At 41.5% G+C, this 18,810-nt stretch overlaps 1 protein-coding gene across 2 annotated transcripts in view; it reads right to left on the bottom strand.

Moving 5' to 3' along the window:
* The window catches only part of ipo11 (importin 11), a 129,724-nt gene that overhangs the window by 48,387 nt on the left and 62,527 nt on the right, over nucleotides 1–18,810 (bottom strand). For both annotated transcript variants that reach the window (XM_030358199.1, XM_030358198.1), the window contains exons 21-22: nucleotides 17,043–17,158; nucleotides 16,181–16,257 (exon numbers count right to left, since the gene is read on the bottom strand). In XM_030358199.1, coding sequence (XP_030214059.1) covers nucleotides 16,181–16,257; nucleotides 17,043–17,158 — 193 coding nt within the window. The remainder of the gene's footprint in view (nucleotides 1–16,180; nucleotides 16,258–17,042; nucleotides 17,159–18,810) is intronic.

Raw genomic sequence — 18,810 nt, forward strand, 5'->3', positions numbered from 1 at the left:
CAGCTCACACACACACAAAAAAACACACACAAAAACGCACACACAGCACGCGCGAACGCATACATACACCGCAAGCACGTACCTACACACACCGCACACATACGCACATCGTATGAACATACACAGAAACGCACGCACACACACACATCACATCAAGACAAAGGCAGCAACACATACACGGAAGCGCACACGCGCACACAGCGCACGTAAAGACAAAGGCAGCGACACTCGTCCAGGTAAGACGTTATGTTTTTAAACATAACGGGACCGCCATCGACACAAGCGCAGGTAAGAACACACACGCACACGCACACCGCGCGACACTCGCCCAGGTACGACGTTATGTTTTGAAACATAACGGCTCCGCCATCGACACACGCGCAGCCAGGTAAGAACACACACGCACGTGCACACACCGCAGCGACACTCGCTGAGGTAAGACGTTATGTTTTAAACATAAAGGCTCCGGCATCGACACACTCGCCCAGGTAAGACGTGAATGGTTAAAAAATATTTAACGTTGGCACTGCTTTTAGGAGTCATTTGTGGTAAACAAATTTTATACGTCATAACATTATAGGCAAAATGTTATTAATATGCGCTCAGAAATTTGTAACATTATCAACTGGGGTTTCCACATTATTGTTATGTGTTTGATTACAACTAGAGGTTGAGCGCGTGCAACGAGTGTGCGAAAACTGCAGACAAGTAGACTCTTGTCAGCGGTTTTCACACCTGAATGCTACCTGAGGTTTGATGTTTTTTTTACCAGAGTTGGCTCTGTTAAACTAAAAGCAAAACAAACAACCTCAGATAAAACACAGCGACCCTTTGGATGTGCCACTTCTGAGCTTCCATGCTCCCAATTATACGCTTGTGAGGAATAATAATCGAGCCAGGGAAATGAGGCAGCGTAGACATTAGACATTAAGAGGGTTACCAGACACAAACACATTGCTTCAGTCTTTGAAACACAATAAAAGCACTAAAAAGTTCAATAACAAAAAATGATTTGAACAGCACAGAAGAGCTGCAGCATTCGACGGAAAGGAGTTAAAAGTATCACTTGTGACCCTGACGGATACGAAAAGTGAATTGTGTGCCGAGTTGAATTAAACATTTAGTTGAACCCTGCCACTGAGGTAATCAGGAAAGGGTTGCAATTACGGAGTTTATCAGCAGGGCTCCCCGGCTGTGACAAGAAGCTTAAGGTATCTGACAGGACCGCTTCCGTGAGTCTCTGAGGGTAACCTTCCATTTCAACCGGGGTGAGCCCAAGCAAGGGAATGCACCCCCAAGGGAAGCTTAGCCTCGAAACGCCGCTTGTTGAGCCCACAGGGTGCAGTAGTGACTCATGAGCCACTTAACTGAGCTAAATACACCCTTGATAAAGACACTTGTTTTATTGGAGGTTGAAAATTAAAACATGGAAATTCGAAAACTGCTGCGAGTCTCATCGCCGCTCTATCTAATGAGCAGGATTTCCTAAACTCACATCAAACAGAGAGCATTCTGTTAGCCTAATAGATCAACTTGTAAAATACTAATATAGTGAAAATAAAGAAATAAGGAGTGGGAGCATGGACAAGGCTGTTTTGTGCTCATTGATTCCCTCGTCCATCCATTTATCCTTTACTATCGCTAGGTGAAAAGAGCTCTGCGCGATCATTAGAACAAAAGACTACACATGAATTATTCAGCGAGGCCACGTTCTGTGCGTCACCATCACCTGTGTAATTGTCCCCGCTAAAACGCCTATAACAATTGCTTTCCCGAATTATGTTAGCGGAGGTACAGACAGCGTGCTGCTTCAACGGGGGCAATGTCAAATTATTGAGATTCTTTCCCTGGAGTACAGCCCTCAAGATGTGTGGGTATACAATCCCCCCTAATGACTGAATCAACTAACACACCGTCAGCACTTTCATCCACACAGTGACACGACACCCCACTAGCGACGTAATGAAAAGAGTCGGTGTGTGCGTTAAGGAGCACTTGGCGAGGATCGCCTGCTGTGTTGACACATCCATAGGGATGACATTGAGCCATGTTTGAACAGATAAAAAGAGGCCTCAACGCTTATGCAAGTGAAGTAGAAATGACTCATCCAAAGACAAAACTACTCCATAATACCGAGATACAAAAGGACACTGCACACTTGTCATGAGAACTAGGAATAAAAGTTAAGTTGGGGCAGAGCTAGTTTCGTTAATGGCTCTCACATGCATATCCAATTGTGTGTTTTGTCTCTGGGTGGGTGCGTGTGTGATTTGTGGCATGGAGGTGGAGTTGTTTTCGACAATCCTGGCGACCAATTAGGTGTGTGCGCGCTAACGTTTGTGTTGTATGGAATGGAGGTGGAGCCGTTTGAGGTCCAGATAACCGTAGGAAACACTACAGCTTTTTAAAGGGTAAAAGGAACATTAGGATCAAGAGACGAGACTCAAGACAGAATGAGGCGAGTGGCGGGTTGGAAAACTAGAGTGATGGGCTAGTTGCAATGACACAAGATTGGAACAGAACAGAAGATGAGAAAAGAGACGATATGAGAAGAAGGAGAATGGCCGGAAAGAGGCTGACTGATGCAGAAGGTGGTTTGTGTGGGTGCTTGTGTATGTGTGTGGGTGCATGCGTGTGTGTGTGCGTGAATGTTTGCATAACGATAGTATAAAACAAAAGAATGGAGATTCAACATATTTGGACATGGTTGGTTTGTTTTGATTGAACAGAAAAGAACAAACATTGAGTAATTCGTATTGTACACATTTACATAATTTGCATTATGGAATTAAAATTAAAATTAAAATAAATTATAGACGTGTCTGCATGGATCTGTTAGCAATGCTGATTGTCTAGCCAATGGTTTACTACACACCTATACAATTCTTTACTTCCATGAAGCGTTGCAACACAAAAATGGGTATTTATCTGTGAACACAAATTAGAAGAATGCCATTTGAATATAACATTTCAAAATAAAAATGTTTTAAAGAATGCACCATATTCTATTTTTTGCATAATGTAAACCAAAATAGTATTTACCAATGCCAGAATGAGCTACTAAATACTTTTTATTTTAATGTTAACAGTCTGTAGATTTGCCAAGTATTGCATATTTCATGAATCCATGTTCTCCTGAATAAGCAACATTATTACGTATATATATATTTATTTATTTTTACTTCCCCTAGGCACAAACACGCATACACGCGCACACACAGTCGTACACACATCAAGACTGATTAAAGCAAACCAACACCAACAAACTACAAGAAGACAAGCAACGCCGCAGGGAATGCAGTTGGTGCAGTGCTTCTTTCATAGGTCTAATGAATAAATCAGACATACAGACTCAAATAATCATTTGTTTTGCTCGTTCTCTTCTGGGGGCTGCCAAATTACACTGCTGCACAACTAGATGGGCTTTGCAGTAACCTTGAAAGACCATATAGTCATCCGGTGATGCTTGGCGACGTATGAGACTATATAGGGTTATGTACATTTATATGAGAACTAGTTCTTAATCATAGAGCAATCCAGCTTTGTCTTCAAACTAAGTTTGTTTAGAGTTCAAGGTTAAAGGAGTTCCAAGTTGTATCTCTATGGCCTCTATTAGGGCTGTCGATCGCGATATCGATTTTGGGGTCAAACGATCTCCAAACTCGTATAATCGAGTTGAAACGATTAATTTGACATTTTCCGTTTTACAGTAGGCCTAGAGAGTTTATGAAAGTTTAAGAAAGAGACGCGCATGCGAAAGCATTCAACGCGGCGAGAGGGAGTACAATCTAACAGGCGTGCTGCATCAGGAAGTATGCCATTGGCAGGAGGCGGGACATGCCAGTGAACCGCCAATCAGCAGCATCGACTGTTGACAGACATGTTGGAATAGACCTACCGTGTGGAATATTAAAGTTTCAGTGACATTACAGTTTGATGAAAGATAACAAGCTCCTATAGCAGACTTTAACTAAGAGTTCTTTAAAGTACATCTTGTATATGTATTTCTGTTTAACAACAATATGATTTTTATTAGCCATGTGTTTGTTATGGCTTTGTGACTTTTAACTTTGCTATGGAGAAATGCTGGGACCGTTCTCTAGACATTAAATAGGGAATGTATTATTTCAGTCGAGTCATTCGTCAGTGCATTTGGCTGAATATATTGTATTCATGAAATGTTTTTATAAAAATCAAATGTTAGATTCAGAATGTTGTGGCAGACAGTACACTTACACACGAAAAAGGTTTTATTTTGGATACTTACACGTGTTTCTATGTCATAATTGATTGTGTCAATAAATGCATGTTTTCAAACTCAAAAATAATCGTTTGAATAATCGTGATATCAATATTGACCAAAATAATCGTGATTATGATTTTTCCCATAATCGAGCAGCCCTAGCCTCTATTGACCATAATGGTTTAGAACGCCATAATGTTAATGTAGGCATACATCTACCGGCAACTTCAGAGCAATAACGAGAATGGTTGCAACCATCTGCGAACTGCTTTGGAACATAATATATGCAATGAACCTATTTACTCAGTGCATCAGCCTGCATGAATATTCTGCCCTAAATGGCCTGAAACACAGCGAAACATGACCATAGGACTATCGCCGGCACTCCAAACAGAGAGCCAGTTGGAAGATATCCAAAGAATTAATGTGACTTTTTCAATGGTTATGGCAAAAATCAATTTTCCTCAGTTTAGTGTTGTACAGGTCCTTCAGGGTATTGTGATTACCACTGGAAACGTTAAATTGTCTGAAAGAACATTTAGCAAATTACTGTATACAGAAAGGTGCAAGAGTCCTACAGAGTCCAATCATCTTACCAGCAGATCTTTATTTTACGCTTTTCTAAACACCGGATAACAGAGCTGTGCTCCCCCACGATTGAATTCCCAACATAATGTTAGCTACAGCTGTATGGGTAGTCTTCGCATCTAATGGCTTTTTCGCTTTACGTTAGCATAAATAACAATTTCTTGGAATGAATTGTGCTTACTTTCGTATATAAATCATTGAAAAAGTTTGCATCGTGTGCCAAAACAATGGATGATGCCGTGAGTTCGCAGAACATTTATTTTAGTTCTGTTTTGCAAAGATCTAAGTGCAGTTTTGCTGTGAGAGCTAGTGCACGTCAAAATTGCTGAATAGCAATTTTTTGCAGCATTTAACCGGAAAACTTAAACATATCCCTTTGGGAGCAGGTGCTCTTGATCAAACCTAATTTATTCACACCTATAAAATATTCAACATTTCTTATGAATGACTACCTAAATCAAAATGTTTGAAACTAATGTAACTAAATATAACTAACACATAACCTTAAGGTGTTCCCTGATACGTTTAATCAAAAACCCTATAAACACAAAGAAAATCCTTATTCAAATGTAATCGAATTCGAATCGAATGTAATGTGATTACAATTAATGACCATGTAACACTGTCCAGTTCAAGTTGGATGTGTCAGTGTCACTGTTTGAATGCGCCTGGACTCATAGAATCAAGTGCACACTATGCAAAATGCCCAAGCATGCAAGTGTATGTGATATGTAGAGGGATTATGTATGTGATATGTAGTTAATCTAGTAGACGTGAGCATTGCATGCTGGGATCAAAGACACCTTAGCTAAGCCTGATGCTAACAACTCCTGATACAGCCACAAGTGAAGTTGATGGCATTTTATGGAAAAATATTGTCTGTACTTGACTGAAGTTGTTGCCAGAGGTTTCAAGACTGCCGCGACCGGAGGATTTGCTTTCCTTTGTTTTATATAATTGAGGACTCTCAATTTTGAGTTGCTGGATCTACATTCTGGGTCAGTGTCGATTCCAACCAGGTTCCTGTCTGACGCGAGGCAGGGTTAGAGAACATCTGGGATTGCCCATCTTCATCATCTTCCTGAAGATTCATGCCTGGAGCAGATAAGATCTAAGGCTTAAGCTAAGCGCAGCAAGCATACAAACAAACACACATTCTACCCGGGTAGCACATACACATTGAATACACTTGGACGGACATGGATACAAACTAAACTCTTTGGACTGGACTTTGACGAACATTGATAGACAGCATAAGCTGTAAAGAGAAACTTTACTTTCGGTTCCTTTATTTCTTTTATAGATTGGGGATTTTAATCTGAACCGTGATTCTACTTTCTGTTGATTGTGAAAATAAACATCCCTGTATTTACCTTTTACATTAATCCATCCCTCGCTCCTTGAGTTGAATCTGAGCACAGTAGTCAATTAGGTGTTGTTCTTACTGGGTTACACAAGCAATTCCATTCCAGGAATCCCACTATTCGACATGAGAACTAAATCTTTCATACAAAATAGCACAAAGCTCTAGAAAAACATGTGGTATGTGAAATATGTACACACAATTATCGCACAGATCAAATAAGGCTAATGTAAGACTGGACTACTTCACAAGAGCCACACGTTGAATGTTCCACTGCAGGATATTGATTTCTGCCACCAATCTCCAGGGTAGAAACACCCGCGTTTCCACACACATAATCCAGACATATCAATACTGGCAGCGGAGGCCAATACAAATCATTTCATTGAGGCCCGAGACATAATTTACGTAAAAAAAAAAAAAAATCGGTAGCGCTGAGCTTCTTACCGATCGATTATCAGGGGACAATGGGTTTCACAGAAGGCCTTTAATGAAACTCAGTATGGATCGCAGTGGGGGAAAAAGACCAAAGCTAACTAGAAAATGCATTTCCTGCAGAAAATGCGTTGAGTGCTGTAGTACAAAGTGAGGTTGAAAATATAAAAAAAAAAAAAATGGCACATAGCATAAGAGATATAGAAAAGTTAAATGGCTTAAATCAAGTGAACGGATTTGAACAAAAGTGCAAAAGTCTAAATGGAGTAAACACTGTAAACATGCACACCATTTAAGAAAAAGTAAATGGTTGGAAATAAATAAAGTGATCGCTGAAAGAAAAGCACAAAGCATTGCTAAAAATGCAGAAATGTAAAATTAATTGAACTGAAGGAACCACAAATGTATTGCCCTGAACCTAGGGAAAAACCGCCAAATCTGGCAACACTGCCTGAACGTCCTCAAGAAGTAGCCCAATCTGCCGGGAGAAACTGCCCAATCTGGCAACACTGCTGAACGTCATCACGCTCCAGCGTCAACGTAAATCAATGAGACCAACTGAAAACGAAGCCGGTATGAAACTCAAACTGTAATTCTGAAGAAATTTTAAATGATATCAAACTTCTGTTTCGATATTATTGAAGATACAAGTGTGTAGATTTGTAAAATGGTCTGAACGAAGATAAACGGTTGAAAATGTATTTAATTTTGTCTTAAACAGTTGAAGTTCCAGAGAACGGCTCTGCCGTCCTCCCATTGACTCCCATGTTAAAAAAAGATAATATTTTAAAAGTAGAATATCTTAAAATATATTAAATATTTTAAAAATCTGAAAAGAAGCGCGGGATTCCAAGCTATTCTGTCTGAGTCTCGAGGTGAAATATAGAGGAAGTAGATAGGTCCCAAAATTTGTAGGGAATAAGAAAGAAAGAATAAAACTTATGAAGAACAATAGTTGAGCGCTGCACGCAGTGCTCACCTAACTAAGGAAGACACTTGCTTAACAATAGATGAGTCATATCTTAATAGTACCAAAAGAGTTAAATAACCAAACCCTTTTTTTAGTGGATGTCGATTTGAAGGAAGACCGGCTTATTAAACACAGCAGCAATGAAGATCGGCAAACAAAACGCAGCAGCAAAGCAAACACCACCAGTGGTTGCTACACCACTAACCCAGGCCTCCACACCACTAACCCTAGCTGCTACACCACTAACCCAGGCCTCCACACCACTAACCCAGGCCTCCACACCACTAACCCAGGCCTCCACACCACTAACCCAGGCCTCCAATCCACTAACCAAGGCCTCCGCAACACTAACCCAGGCCTCTGCACCACTAACCCAGGCCTCCGCACCACTAACCCTAGCTGCTACACCACTAACCCAGGCCTCCACACCACTAACCCAGGCCTCCACACCACTAACCCAGGCCTCCACACCACTAACCCAGGCCTCCAATCCACTAACCCAGGCCTCCGCACCACTAACCCAGGCCTCTGCACCACCAACCCAGGCATCCGCACCACCAACCCAGGCATCCGCAACACTAACCCAGGCCTCCGCAACACTATCCCAGGCCTTCGCACCACTAACCCAGGCCTCTGCACCACTAACCCAGGCCTCTGCACCACTAACCCAGGCCGCCACACCACTAACCAAGGCCTCCACACCACTAACCCTAGCTAGGCTGAAACCCAGAATGTGAGAAACAACGTCGACCTCAAAAGGCTCTCGACCCAAGTCCGCACCTCAGTGATTGCATGAATAAAACCCATTTACATTGACTCATCAACCGCTCGCTTTAATTATTAGGATAAGGAAAAAAGGGAAAGCTCAATACATGTACTTTTGCCAACCCCTGTCCAGCACCTCAACCCCACTGATCCTCATCCTCCTTTCCAATACAGCCAGTACAGCCCTAACTTGCAGCCCTGATAAGATGTGCAGGTTGCAATATCCTCTGGAGAACCGCCTCGTATGAACCTAGATATGTGCAAGGTATCAGGGTCGGGAAAGACAATATCCACAGGAGCAAATGTGAATATCCACAGAAGCACAATATGAATCATATTGTGCTTCTAGAGCCCAGGGAGGTTGGGTAATACAAAGCAAAGTCAATAAGGCCTTCTTCCTCCTTCCTTCACAGCATTACTACCAACTCAGCGGATCACATTTTTGTTGTGACGATTACTCTCTATTCACAGATTTTTTTTCCATGTTAATAATATTGATAAATTCAATTTATGTAGCGCTTTTTCTCGCACTCAAAGGGCTTTACATAGGAGCACAACAATAAACAAACAAAAGGAAATGTAAAGTTGATGGGGCTTGGGTTGGTGGGTGATCTAGGGGGTAGGCGGAGGAGAAGAGATGGGCCTTGAGGTGGGACTGCGAGACGGTGAGGGACTCGGAGTCACGGATATGTTGGGGGAGGGTGTTCCAGAGCTGCCCTGGAGCTGCCCTGGAGCTGCCCTGGAGAAGGCTCTGTCACCACGGCTGCGGAGTTTGGTTGTGTTGGTGGAGAGGTGACCGGCTGAGGAGGATCTGAGAGCCCGGGCTGGGGGGGGGGTTGATGGAGGGAGAGAAGGTCAGAGAGATATGGGGGGGCCAAATTGTGGAGGGCTTTGTAGGTGAGGACCAGGAGTTTGTAGTGGATCCGGTGTGAGATGGGGAGCCAGTGGAGTTTTTTGAGGACTGGGGTGATGTTGTGCCACGATTTAGTGCGAGTAAGGAGACGGGCTGCTGCGTTCTGGACCAGTTGGGAGTCTTTTGATGGAGGTGGTGGTGATGTTGGACAAGAATACATCATCTGCATCAGTTGGACTAATCTGGATGAATACAGAATTTACTGTTTAACTTGGCATTGTTTGAGAACTTTAACATAGCAGTGTTTACAAGAACACATTTCTAGTTGTGAATCGAACACCTTTGAATGCATGTTCAGGCACTATCGACCCAGTAGTAGTAGGCCATCACTACTGTTTATTGTTAAACATTGACAACACGGCTGTAAACTGTTGATAAAACAAATTTATTCTGCATCGCCTTGGGCCCAGTCTGAAACGTGAGATTGAGTTCCGCAGCAAAAAAAGTGAGCCTGTGATTATGGGCTCTGAAGAGACTAACGGATGTTGTGTATACCGCTCGGATATTGGTCATCTCCAAAAGCAACATCTGCTATGCCACATGCATTTAGCTAGAAATTTCTGCAAAGCCGTTTTGAATATAAAACTGGAATTAATGGTTAGCCAAAATCTGTTCTTAAAGAGTGCTTATTGCAAATATTTAATCAGATTAGCACACAAATGCCAAACCAATGAATGTGAATAATTTGTTTGAAGTGTTACCAGTGTTGGAATGCAATGGGCATTTGCATTTATTTGCATATTAGATCAACATTGATTTATTTTCATAGACTTTAAAGATATTTAGGATGCAAATAAACGCATGCCCTGCAACTGAAAATGCCCTGCATAGCAATGTGCTTGGCTACGACAAGTCCATATTCCAGTGAAAAGGTTGGTTGACTGAAAAAGTGCTAGAGATGAGAACTTTTGCCCTTTTATACAATTCTGCATTTAATATATACATTAGGAAACGTCAACCTCAGTTGGGAAGCAAAGAGCCAGGGTCCATGCAAGGCACATTAATGGAAAAGCTTTACGACACCCTAACAATGTTAAACTGTAAGACTACATTATGGCAATAATCAACTCATCCCTCCTGAACATTATATTCAAGTACTATCAAAGCCCACCTGCAGCATAATCAAAGGGAAAGCTTGAGATGTTTGCTTGGCCTTTCTATAGAGAGGACAATGTTTGTAAAACATGGAGGCAATGTGGCCGGAAGGGATCCCATTGAGAAAGAATTCCCTGTGATGTACACCCTGTCTAGTCATGGTTGAGAAATCATGTCTTAAGAGAAGATTAAACATTGAGGCTCCGCATGGGAATCAATGAAGTGGGAAAAATTGATATAATACCCTCTCGTGCAAAGATGACGTTAAAGTTGAAAAGCAAAAACCTCCAGGTGTCTCAATCACCAATGTCTCAATTTGCTGAATGGATGAATATGGAAAATAAGTCAAATAAACCACATGTAGTGCATATCAATCCGTACAATACATCAAGCATCTAATGATCTCCATCACAACTGTATAAGTATAACAAGTGGTGCTTTACTGTATTCATTTATATTTATATAATTGAACGCTTCATTTCTGTGACAATAGTCAAAGTAATTGAGGGACTGGAGAAAATGCAGCAAAACAAAAATCTATTATGATTCAAATTACTAGCCAGCATATTAATGGAAAATGTTTACAATTTTAAAGATTAACATGTGCATTGAATCACTGACACACGCCTCCCAGCAGCAGCAGGTTTACTTTCTGATATAACTGCAGGTCAGCAGCAACGATGGAGAAGAGCTCTTTATCTGCAGGGGCAGACCCAACACCTCGCAAATAACAGAATACAAAGGGAGGCATGAACATGATGGTTCACCTGAAGGTTCAACTAACGACCCAACAGGAATTCCATGAAAACCTGCAAAACACGGCCACATTTTCCAGAAGGAAGAATATTTAGACAGCCCTGGAGAGGTCTTCACTTGCACTTTTTAATTGGGGATGTACACAGATGCGTGCCCCAGTATGCATCTTTGCATGTTTGGCAGCAAGCATGAAAGTGAATTCATACGTATTTTCATGCAATACAGTTAACTTACAGAGGAGCAGCACTCGAGTCTTTACTATCTGACTCATATGAAAGTTAAACACAAATATCTTCAATCCTTTTGAAAAAAATATATATATTTTTTTTTAATGAGACAGGGCAGGAATAATATTCCTGTCTCTGACTGTATGCCAGGCTGGCCTTGAAAAGAGGAACAAATTATACAAGAGAAAACAATACTGGGTCAGAAAAAAAAAAAATATATATATATATATATATATATATATATTAGGGCCCGACCGATTTTGATTTTTGAGTGCCGATGCCGATTATCTTCAGAGAAAAATTACGATTACGATTTAATCGGCCGATTAAAAAAAAAAAAAAAAAAGCATATAAAACGTAGTTTTTGATACCTTAAATATACTTTAAACACTTTTGACTAATATGTGAATTGAAAGCAGAACCGTTGAGTGTTTTAGAATACATTTACAGTCAAAAATGAGTGTAATGTAAAATGTAAAATAAATAACTAACTCCCAATGTGCTGCGCTCGTGAGCAGTGACTAACACGTGCGTGCTGAGCAGTATGGTCTCACCGTTAGAGTCTACAGTATAACAAATTAACATGGCCTGGGACCTAAAGAAAAACAGGCACAACATGCTCAAACAACGCGTCTTGTGTACATTGGTGAGGTGAGCGCGCAGCTGCCTGAGCGAGCGTGCTTTCATGTTGTACGGTAAAATTCAATCTCTTTTTTACTCCAGCTAAAGTTGTTAGTTGGCAAGGCGAGAAGGAGCGCAATCTGCAGGATACTAAGCGCAATAACATTGGAAAAAAAAAAAAAAAAAAAAAAAAAAAAAATCGGTTGTAATCGGCGTCTTTTTGGCCGATGCCGATTATTTTCAAAAAGGCTATAATCGGCCGGGCCCTAATTGTACTAAATGTACTTACTGTAAGTCGCTTTAAATAAATGCCCTAAATGTAAATGTCACCTGGTAGAACTTTTTACTATTTCTGTAGGCAAGTTAAAATAATATATATCCTTTTATCCTTACGCATCATATTAAAATCCCCAGCCGTCTCTGTCCCTCAGTAGCTCTTAATGTCCTTGTTGCCTATGGTCAAAAATTAACACTAATCATAATTCAATATCACCCATCTCTTTTAGGCCTTGCAGGTAGTGGCAAAGGTAAAGTATCATAATGTGATGTGGCACTCTTTTCTAAACTATTGGACCATGTACCTGATAAATTAACATTTATCTTAGTATTACTCAAAATCATTTGAACTAATTTAATGTACAATGTTACCTTAATTTGAATAACAGCAGTTTGTGTCACACATTGCATTGAGATTCCCTTGTCTCATTTAAATTTTGCACCCTCGGGAATTTGCATTTAGATCAATGGAAAATAATTCCGCATCTCTATTGTAGAATCGCCTATTTCAGTCAAATAAAGGGTTCAATTTTTATGGCGTTGGAATGCCCTGGGAAGGAGCAGAACGCACTTTGGGAGACTTGGAGGTCTTTTTTCATGGACCATCCCCTTTATGTTGCCAGCACTCATTACTCGGATGAAAATTGCCATTCACTTTGAGGTTTTCTAACATTAATATAAGTTCCCCTAGCCTGCCTATGGTCCCCCAGTAGCTAGAAATGGTGTTAGTTGTAAAAGGAGAACTAGCTATCTTGCTCTGCCTTTGAAAAAACAAAGCTTAGACGCGCCGATTTGGAATTTGTCCCCGTATGTCGTCATACGGGGACATGTTACATCCCCTTTCTCTGCTTTGCCCAATGAGCTACGACGACAATGAGCTAGCTACGATGAGCTATGTGTGTGTGAATACACACACTAACGCAAGTGTTGTACACTTCTTTGTTATTTTGATAACGTTTCTGCTGTTGGTGTTATGGCGCCTCACACGTCGGGTTCGCTGACGTCTCTGGTACTTCCACAACGAGACTCGTAGTGGGGGTTATCTCAGCCATGGTTGAGAAGGAATTGGGGGGAAAGGAACTTCGGCTTTGACTCCCTAAGGTACATGAACCACAACATGGAGGAGAAAGGGATTGTTGCCCGCGATTGTTTCCCGCCAGAGCCCTGCTGCCTGCTGCCCACTGCCGCGAGGCACCACCGCCACAAGAAACCACCCCCGTGGCGGTGGTGCCCCGTGGCGGTGGTGCCTCGCAAAAAAGAAGCACCACCGCCGTGGGGCAGGTCTCCCGCCGGAGCACCGGGAGTGTTTTAGAATATTTACAGAACACGGCCAAAAGCAGTGTGCCTCACCATTGCGATACATCCACTGTAAACACGAGTGCATGATACCGTGGCCGTAAGCTGCTCAGTGCCACAGCCCCACCTAGACAGGGTCTAAAAACGGCACGTTTGTGGAAAACTTATTTTGGGACTGGGTCGTAGTGGCTGTAATTCTGCACCAAGGCAGAATTCCTTGAACAACTTCAAATACTGTGTTAAGGGCCCACTATATATAAGCATCCATAAATTAGCATGCTATGGGACCTTTAATAGTGTGTAGTTGAAGGCTTGGCTAACTGTCAGTTAACAGAATTATTAAAAGAAAAAAAACAAATTGTTTCATTCAGTTTCAATGCAACAATTACTTTGTGAGAATTTGCAATGGCTAATTTAAAGTTGACGGCTTTTCAAATTGTCAGTTAAAGCAAGTTAATTTATAAACCCAGCATTTGTAAGACCCCTACAGAGTTATTAGGAGTTTAAATGCACAACTTTAATTTTTAGAAATGAATCATTGAGAATAGGTTTTATGCAGTTGTGTAAATGTGAATGCATTCGGTAAATCGTCTATTACTATATCACCACCATTATAAGACTTTATGCAGATTGTGACATTTCAAATATCCCAAATTAATAGCTTTTTAAAATGACCAGATAGTCCCTTGAAACACATTTAACCAATGATTTTTTTTTTCCACAGATCCCTCATCCTTTACTGAAGCCCCTTCCGATGAATTCAGCCATTTATCCGTCATTTTCATTTAACCTTCCTTATATTCTTACCATCATTTTTCATCATATAATAATACTGTTCACTTCACTTGCCTGGCTGGACTCTTACTCGGCGTGGATGATATTTGGGGGCCATCCTCTTGAAGCTTTGTCTCTAACTGATGATGCGCTTGTCTTGAGACCATGACATAACAACAATAACAATTGGTGTAGCCCATTTTGTTTGTTCATTATAGCCTATTATAGGATTTATTGATCCGTTTAAGAGACATTTAATACGTATGGTTCCTAATCTCAATAGGTCATTATGAGCCGATTTATTTCGGGTTAGTCTTGTTAGTACATTGAACAATGTTTTAAACATATTTTCCCTGAGTGATGTCCTGGATATTAGGAAAAAAATGAAGCATCAGCTGATATTGTGAAATATTTTAACAAAAAAAAGAAACGCACAATTTCAAACCCTCCAGCAAATATGCAGTCGCTTAGCTCCAGGCCTGTGATTTATAAACCATCAACTTCCGTTTAACCTGCAGCTGGAAGCCAGCTACCATCCAGACAAATAGCTGTCCAGCCTTTAAGTGACGTTTATGTCGGCCAAAGTTTACCGGTTGCATTTTTAATCCACCATGTACATTTAACATGACTATACAGGAATACATTAGCTAGTGTGCCAACTTTTTTAACTTCACTTTTTGAAACCACTTAACCCCTGCAAAGGACGAGCCATATGTTAGTAGTTCACATGAAATAGATTAATCCTGCATTTTTTGGCATCCTGCTTCCCTGAAGGACACGACACACAACTAGAATACTGTCAACATATTGAGCTTACCTTAAACTGCCTAAATCGACTTTGAACACCGGCGCTACAAGAGCTGTTATGAAAGTGTTGTAAGTACTTATTTGCATATTAAGCAGGCAAACAAAATCAGGAGTAGTCTGCCTGATAAGGTCACTGGGAGGCACATTAAAGTTAATGGCAGTGACTGATCCGGTTACAATCCCTGGTTCGGTGTGTCAGTAATGGTGCAGCATAGTGCAGCAGCACTATGCGCAACATTGCAGTGTTTCCCATGCATAGACCAATGTGTGGCGCAGCGCCACAAAATCAACACCGAGCGCCACAAATTTATTCTGCTTCTTTTTTTTGCAATTTTTTAATATAATCATCGTTCCGTTCATTCATCTCCTTATAGCACTCTTTCTCCCTGACATTCCCGTTCACACACGAACACGCAGACACAGAGACAAGCGCACATTCATGCCAGTGGTGCGCGGGTACACTTATAAACAGCTGATTCGCCAGCTCCTCCTCTCAACGCGCCTATCAAAGGAAACCCCCGCAGCAGCGGGATATTTGGCACAGTGAACACGGTCGGCAACCGTTTTACCAAAGTTGGTAACGCATCAAACTATGCGATTAATATGAAATGCGGTTGTAGTTGAGATAGGCTACGGTATTAGACTAGTACCCCATGCCCGATCTGCCGGCGATTTGAATTCGCTCTGCAGCAGGGGCTGGAGAGCAATACATTTCTTTCTGTTTCCGATCCACATTTACTGGAGCCAATCACCAAGCTGGCTTTCCTCCCTGGCGCGCTATTGGCTGGTTTAACGCAATGACGACAGGGAAGCGTTTGTTGCGATCGTTGGACTGATTGGTTGAAGGACTATTATCACTTTTATTATTATATTTATACCGTCAGGATTCTCTGGTACAAGTAATCAGCGGAACTCTGTTAGGTGCTTCCTGATAAATCTGGCAATGCACACCCACTTCCAGAATATGTCAAACTAATAGCAGCAAATATGTTGAGTACACATGAAACATTTCAGACATGAAGACAACCAAACACACACACTGCAAGCTCACCAAGCAAGGCTGACATGTTGGGGAAAATCCTGAGTAGCTCCGGGGTGATGGCAGGGCTGTTCTCCAACGTGACCAACCTGCACAGAGAGGAAGAGATAAAAGAAGTGTGATGGGGCAATGCGACACATAAGAGCAAAGGAAACACCTGAGACAATAGAGGCAAAGGCGATATGAAGGATGAACCAGGAAACACAAGCAGGAGGTGCAGAAAGATAGGCACAGATAACATCAAGCTCAATGTCACGTTGCATTTCCCTCAAGGTTGCAACAAGAAACCTTCATCACAAGTATGCATACAGCAATTACATCATCATATGTGCCTGGATTCATTAACATAGGCCAAGGCCAGCTCTTAGTTCCTAAAACCAGCCCTGTTTGCTGTCACCAAGGTAAAAATATGCGCATTCGTGGCAGATGAGACTACACAAAATTGTTTATACAATTGAAATACAAGTTCATCGTTCACAGTTTGCAGTGCATGCATAAGAAAACCTGTTTTGCCGACAGCCCGTGTGGCAAATAAATATGTATACACATGTACTATACGCTTTATAAATAACTTTTCATGCGCACAGACACAAACCTACGTTTAAAAAAAACTGCCATTGTTTGTCTTTAATTTATTTGACTTGCAAGTGCAGAAATATATTTAAAATAAAAGTATATTGTTTTTGCTCTTTATTTTTGTGGCTGATTTATTTTCTTCTGAGAACGGACGGTTTACTTAGACAACAGACTTGAAATACATTATTAAACCTCAAGCTGTGTGTGCGTGCGTGCGTCTACCACTGCTCTAACCCATTCTCTAGAAGCTGTGTGTGTGTAGGTTTAAGTGTGTGCGAATGTGTGTGCTTTCTCCTACCACAGCTCCAGTCCATCCTCCATGAGGTATACATGTGGAGACTGCGACACATCAGTGCTCAGCTGGATGACAGGAAGAAGAAAGGGATACAGGTTCTTGCTCTCTGATCCGAGGCCCTGCGAATAACCACGGAAAACACAATCAAAGCATGAAAATGCAACCCAAACACTTAAAAAACACCTTCTGTGGAACCTCTTCATTCTGACCCATGAATTGCTCTTCCCCCTCAGAACCTATTTTTCTATAGATTCCAGTAGCAACTTTCAACGGAAACACAACCTTTACTGACCCAATGCCCTTTAGAATCACTCAATCACTCAATAAAAATGGCGGACACAATTTCTAAACTTTTCGCAAACTTATTTGTTACCTGCTCTAACGAATGATTTTGGAAACAGTCACCTTTAAAGGTTGGGTACGGAATTCGCTTTTTTGGCCATTTTTGCAAAATTACTTGAAATCCTTATCATAACCCGCCTCCAGCCACTGAGTTAGAAGTACTGACATGAAAATTAAACTTGTCAATCATCTGTGGAACGGGCAGGGCTCGAAAAACTCCAGCCAATCATTTCCATTGCCACCGAGTTGCATTGGACAGTAAGTACGTCAATCAAACGGTCGTACTGCACTCCCCCTCCCCCGCGCCCCGCGCGCAACCCCTTCGTGCAGTACTCGTGACCCAGAGCTCGTGACCCAGAGCAAGCTCCTGTTTGTTGTTATCCTGCGGTAGCTACTGGAACTAGTTAATCCACATTTGGACCTAGCAGTAGAAGACAATTTCCATGGCAGACAAGACGCCACCATCCCCACCACCACCACCAGCAAAGAGAAGGAAAACTCTTTCTCAGAGAGTAATTGATAATAAAAACGCTGAAAGAGAAAAACTAAAATCAAGAATAATCCTAGGCGCTGCTTTCGAACGTTGGCGGCAACTGAAGGACGAGAAGGGTCTAAAAACCGATGCTTGTGTGGCGGTTGACCTAGTTTCAAAGTTTATACCGTTTATACTCGGTAATACCGGTGTTGAGACGAGTGTATTACTCGGTGTGAAAATGTCCACACCGCGGCAACCCTAGTGAAAACCAGGACTTCCAATGCAATTATATGAAACAAACATACATTTTCTAAAAATAGTAATGATTTATGTGACCGTTTAATGTTTATAACATCTGGTGCAACCATAGCCGTGAGAACGTATTCTCAGCAGGGGGTGCTGGAAAAAAAAACCCGGCATGCACTAGACTCGCAACTCGTCACATTGATAAAAAAGATATATAGCAGCGCAGCTCAATTACACCAGTGCATGCGCGCACAGTTGAAAATCGATCGTTGTGTTCACTTCCTTCACACCATGGTTCACATCCAGCTGCTCACAGAACAAGTTTAGCGCACCACCGCTACCCTCACACTTTTTCATATAACCTTTTTTCAGCACTAGGTCATATGAGCATCAAATAAATGCTGCGTCTCAACATGCCTTGGACAGCAGCGAGGATGACTCGCTTTGCCACGGGCCGAAACAGTTCGGAGCGACCCCAGCCAGAGCGAACACAGCGGGGCAGAGGAGTGTCAGGAAGTCTTTGGTGTACACATCAGTGCGGCCTATTTGCACTACTGTTTAGTGGCAATGCAGTGTTTTATTCTATGCCTTTTTATTTTCGTATATTATTTCAATTAATACAATTTATTTATTCATGAAATCAAGATCTGGTCTTCAAATCTTTTTTCCAAATATAGGTCGTCTTACAATGGGGTTTGTGTTTATATT

This window comes from Gadus morhua, chromosome 6, assembly GCF_902167405.1.
Source record: "Gadus morhua chromosome 6, gadMor3.0, whole genome shotgun sequence".
In the NCBI taxonomy this organism is placed as follows: Eukaryota; Metazoa; Chordata; class Actinopteri; order Gadiformes; family Gadidae; genus Gadus; species Gadus morhua.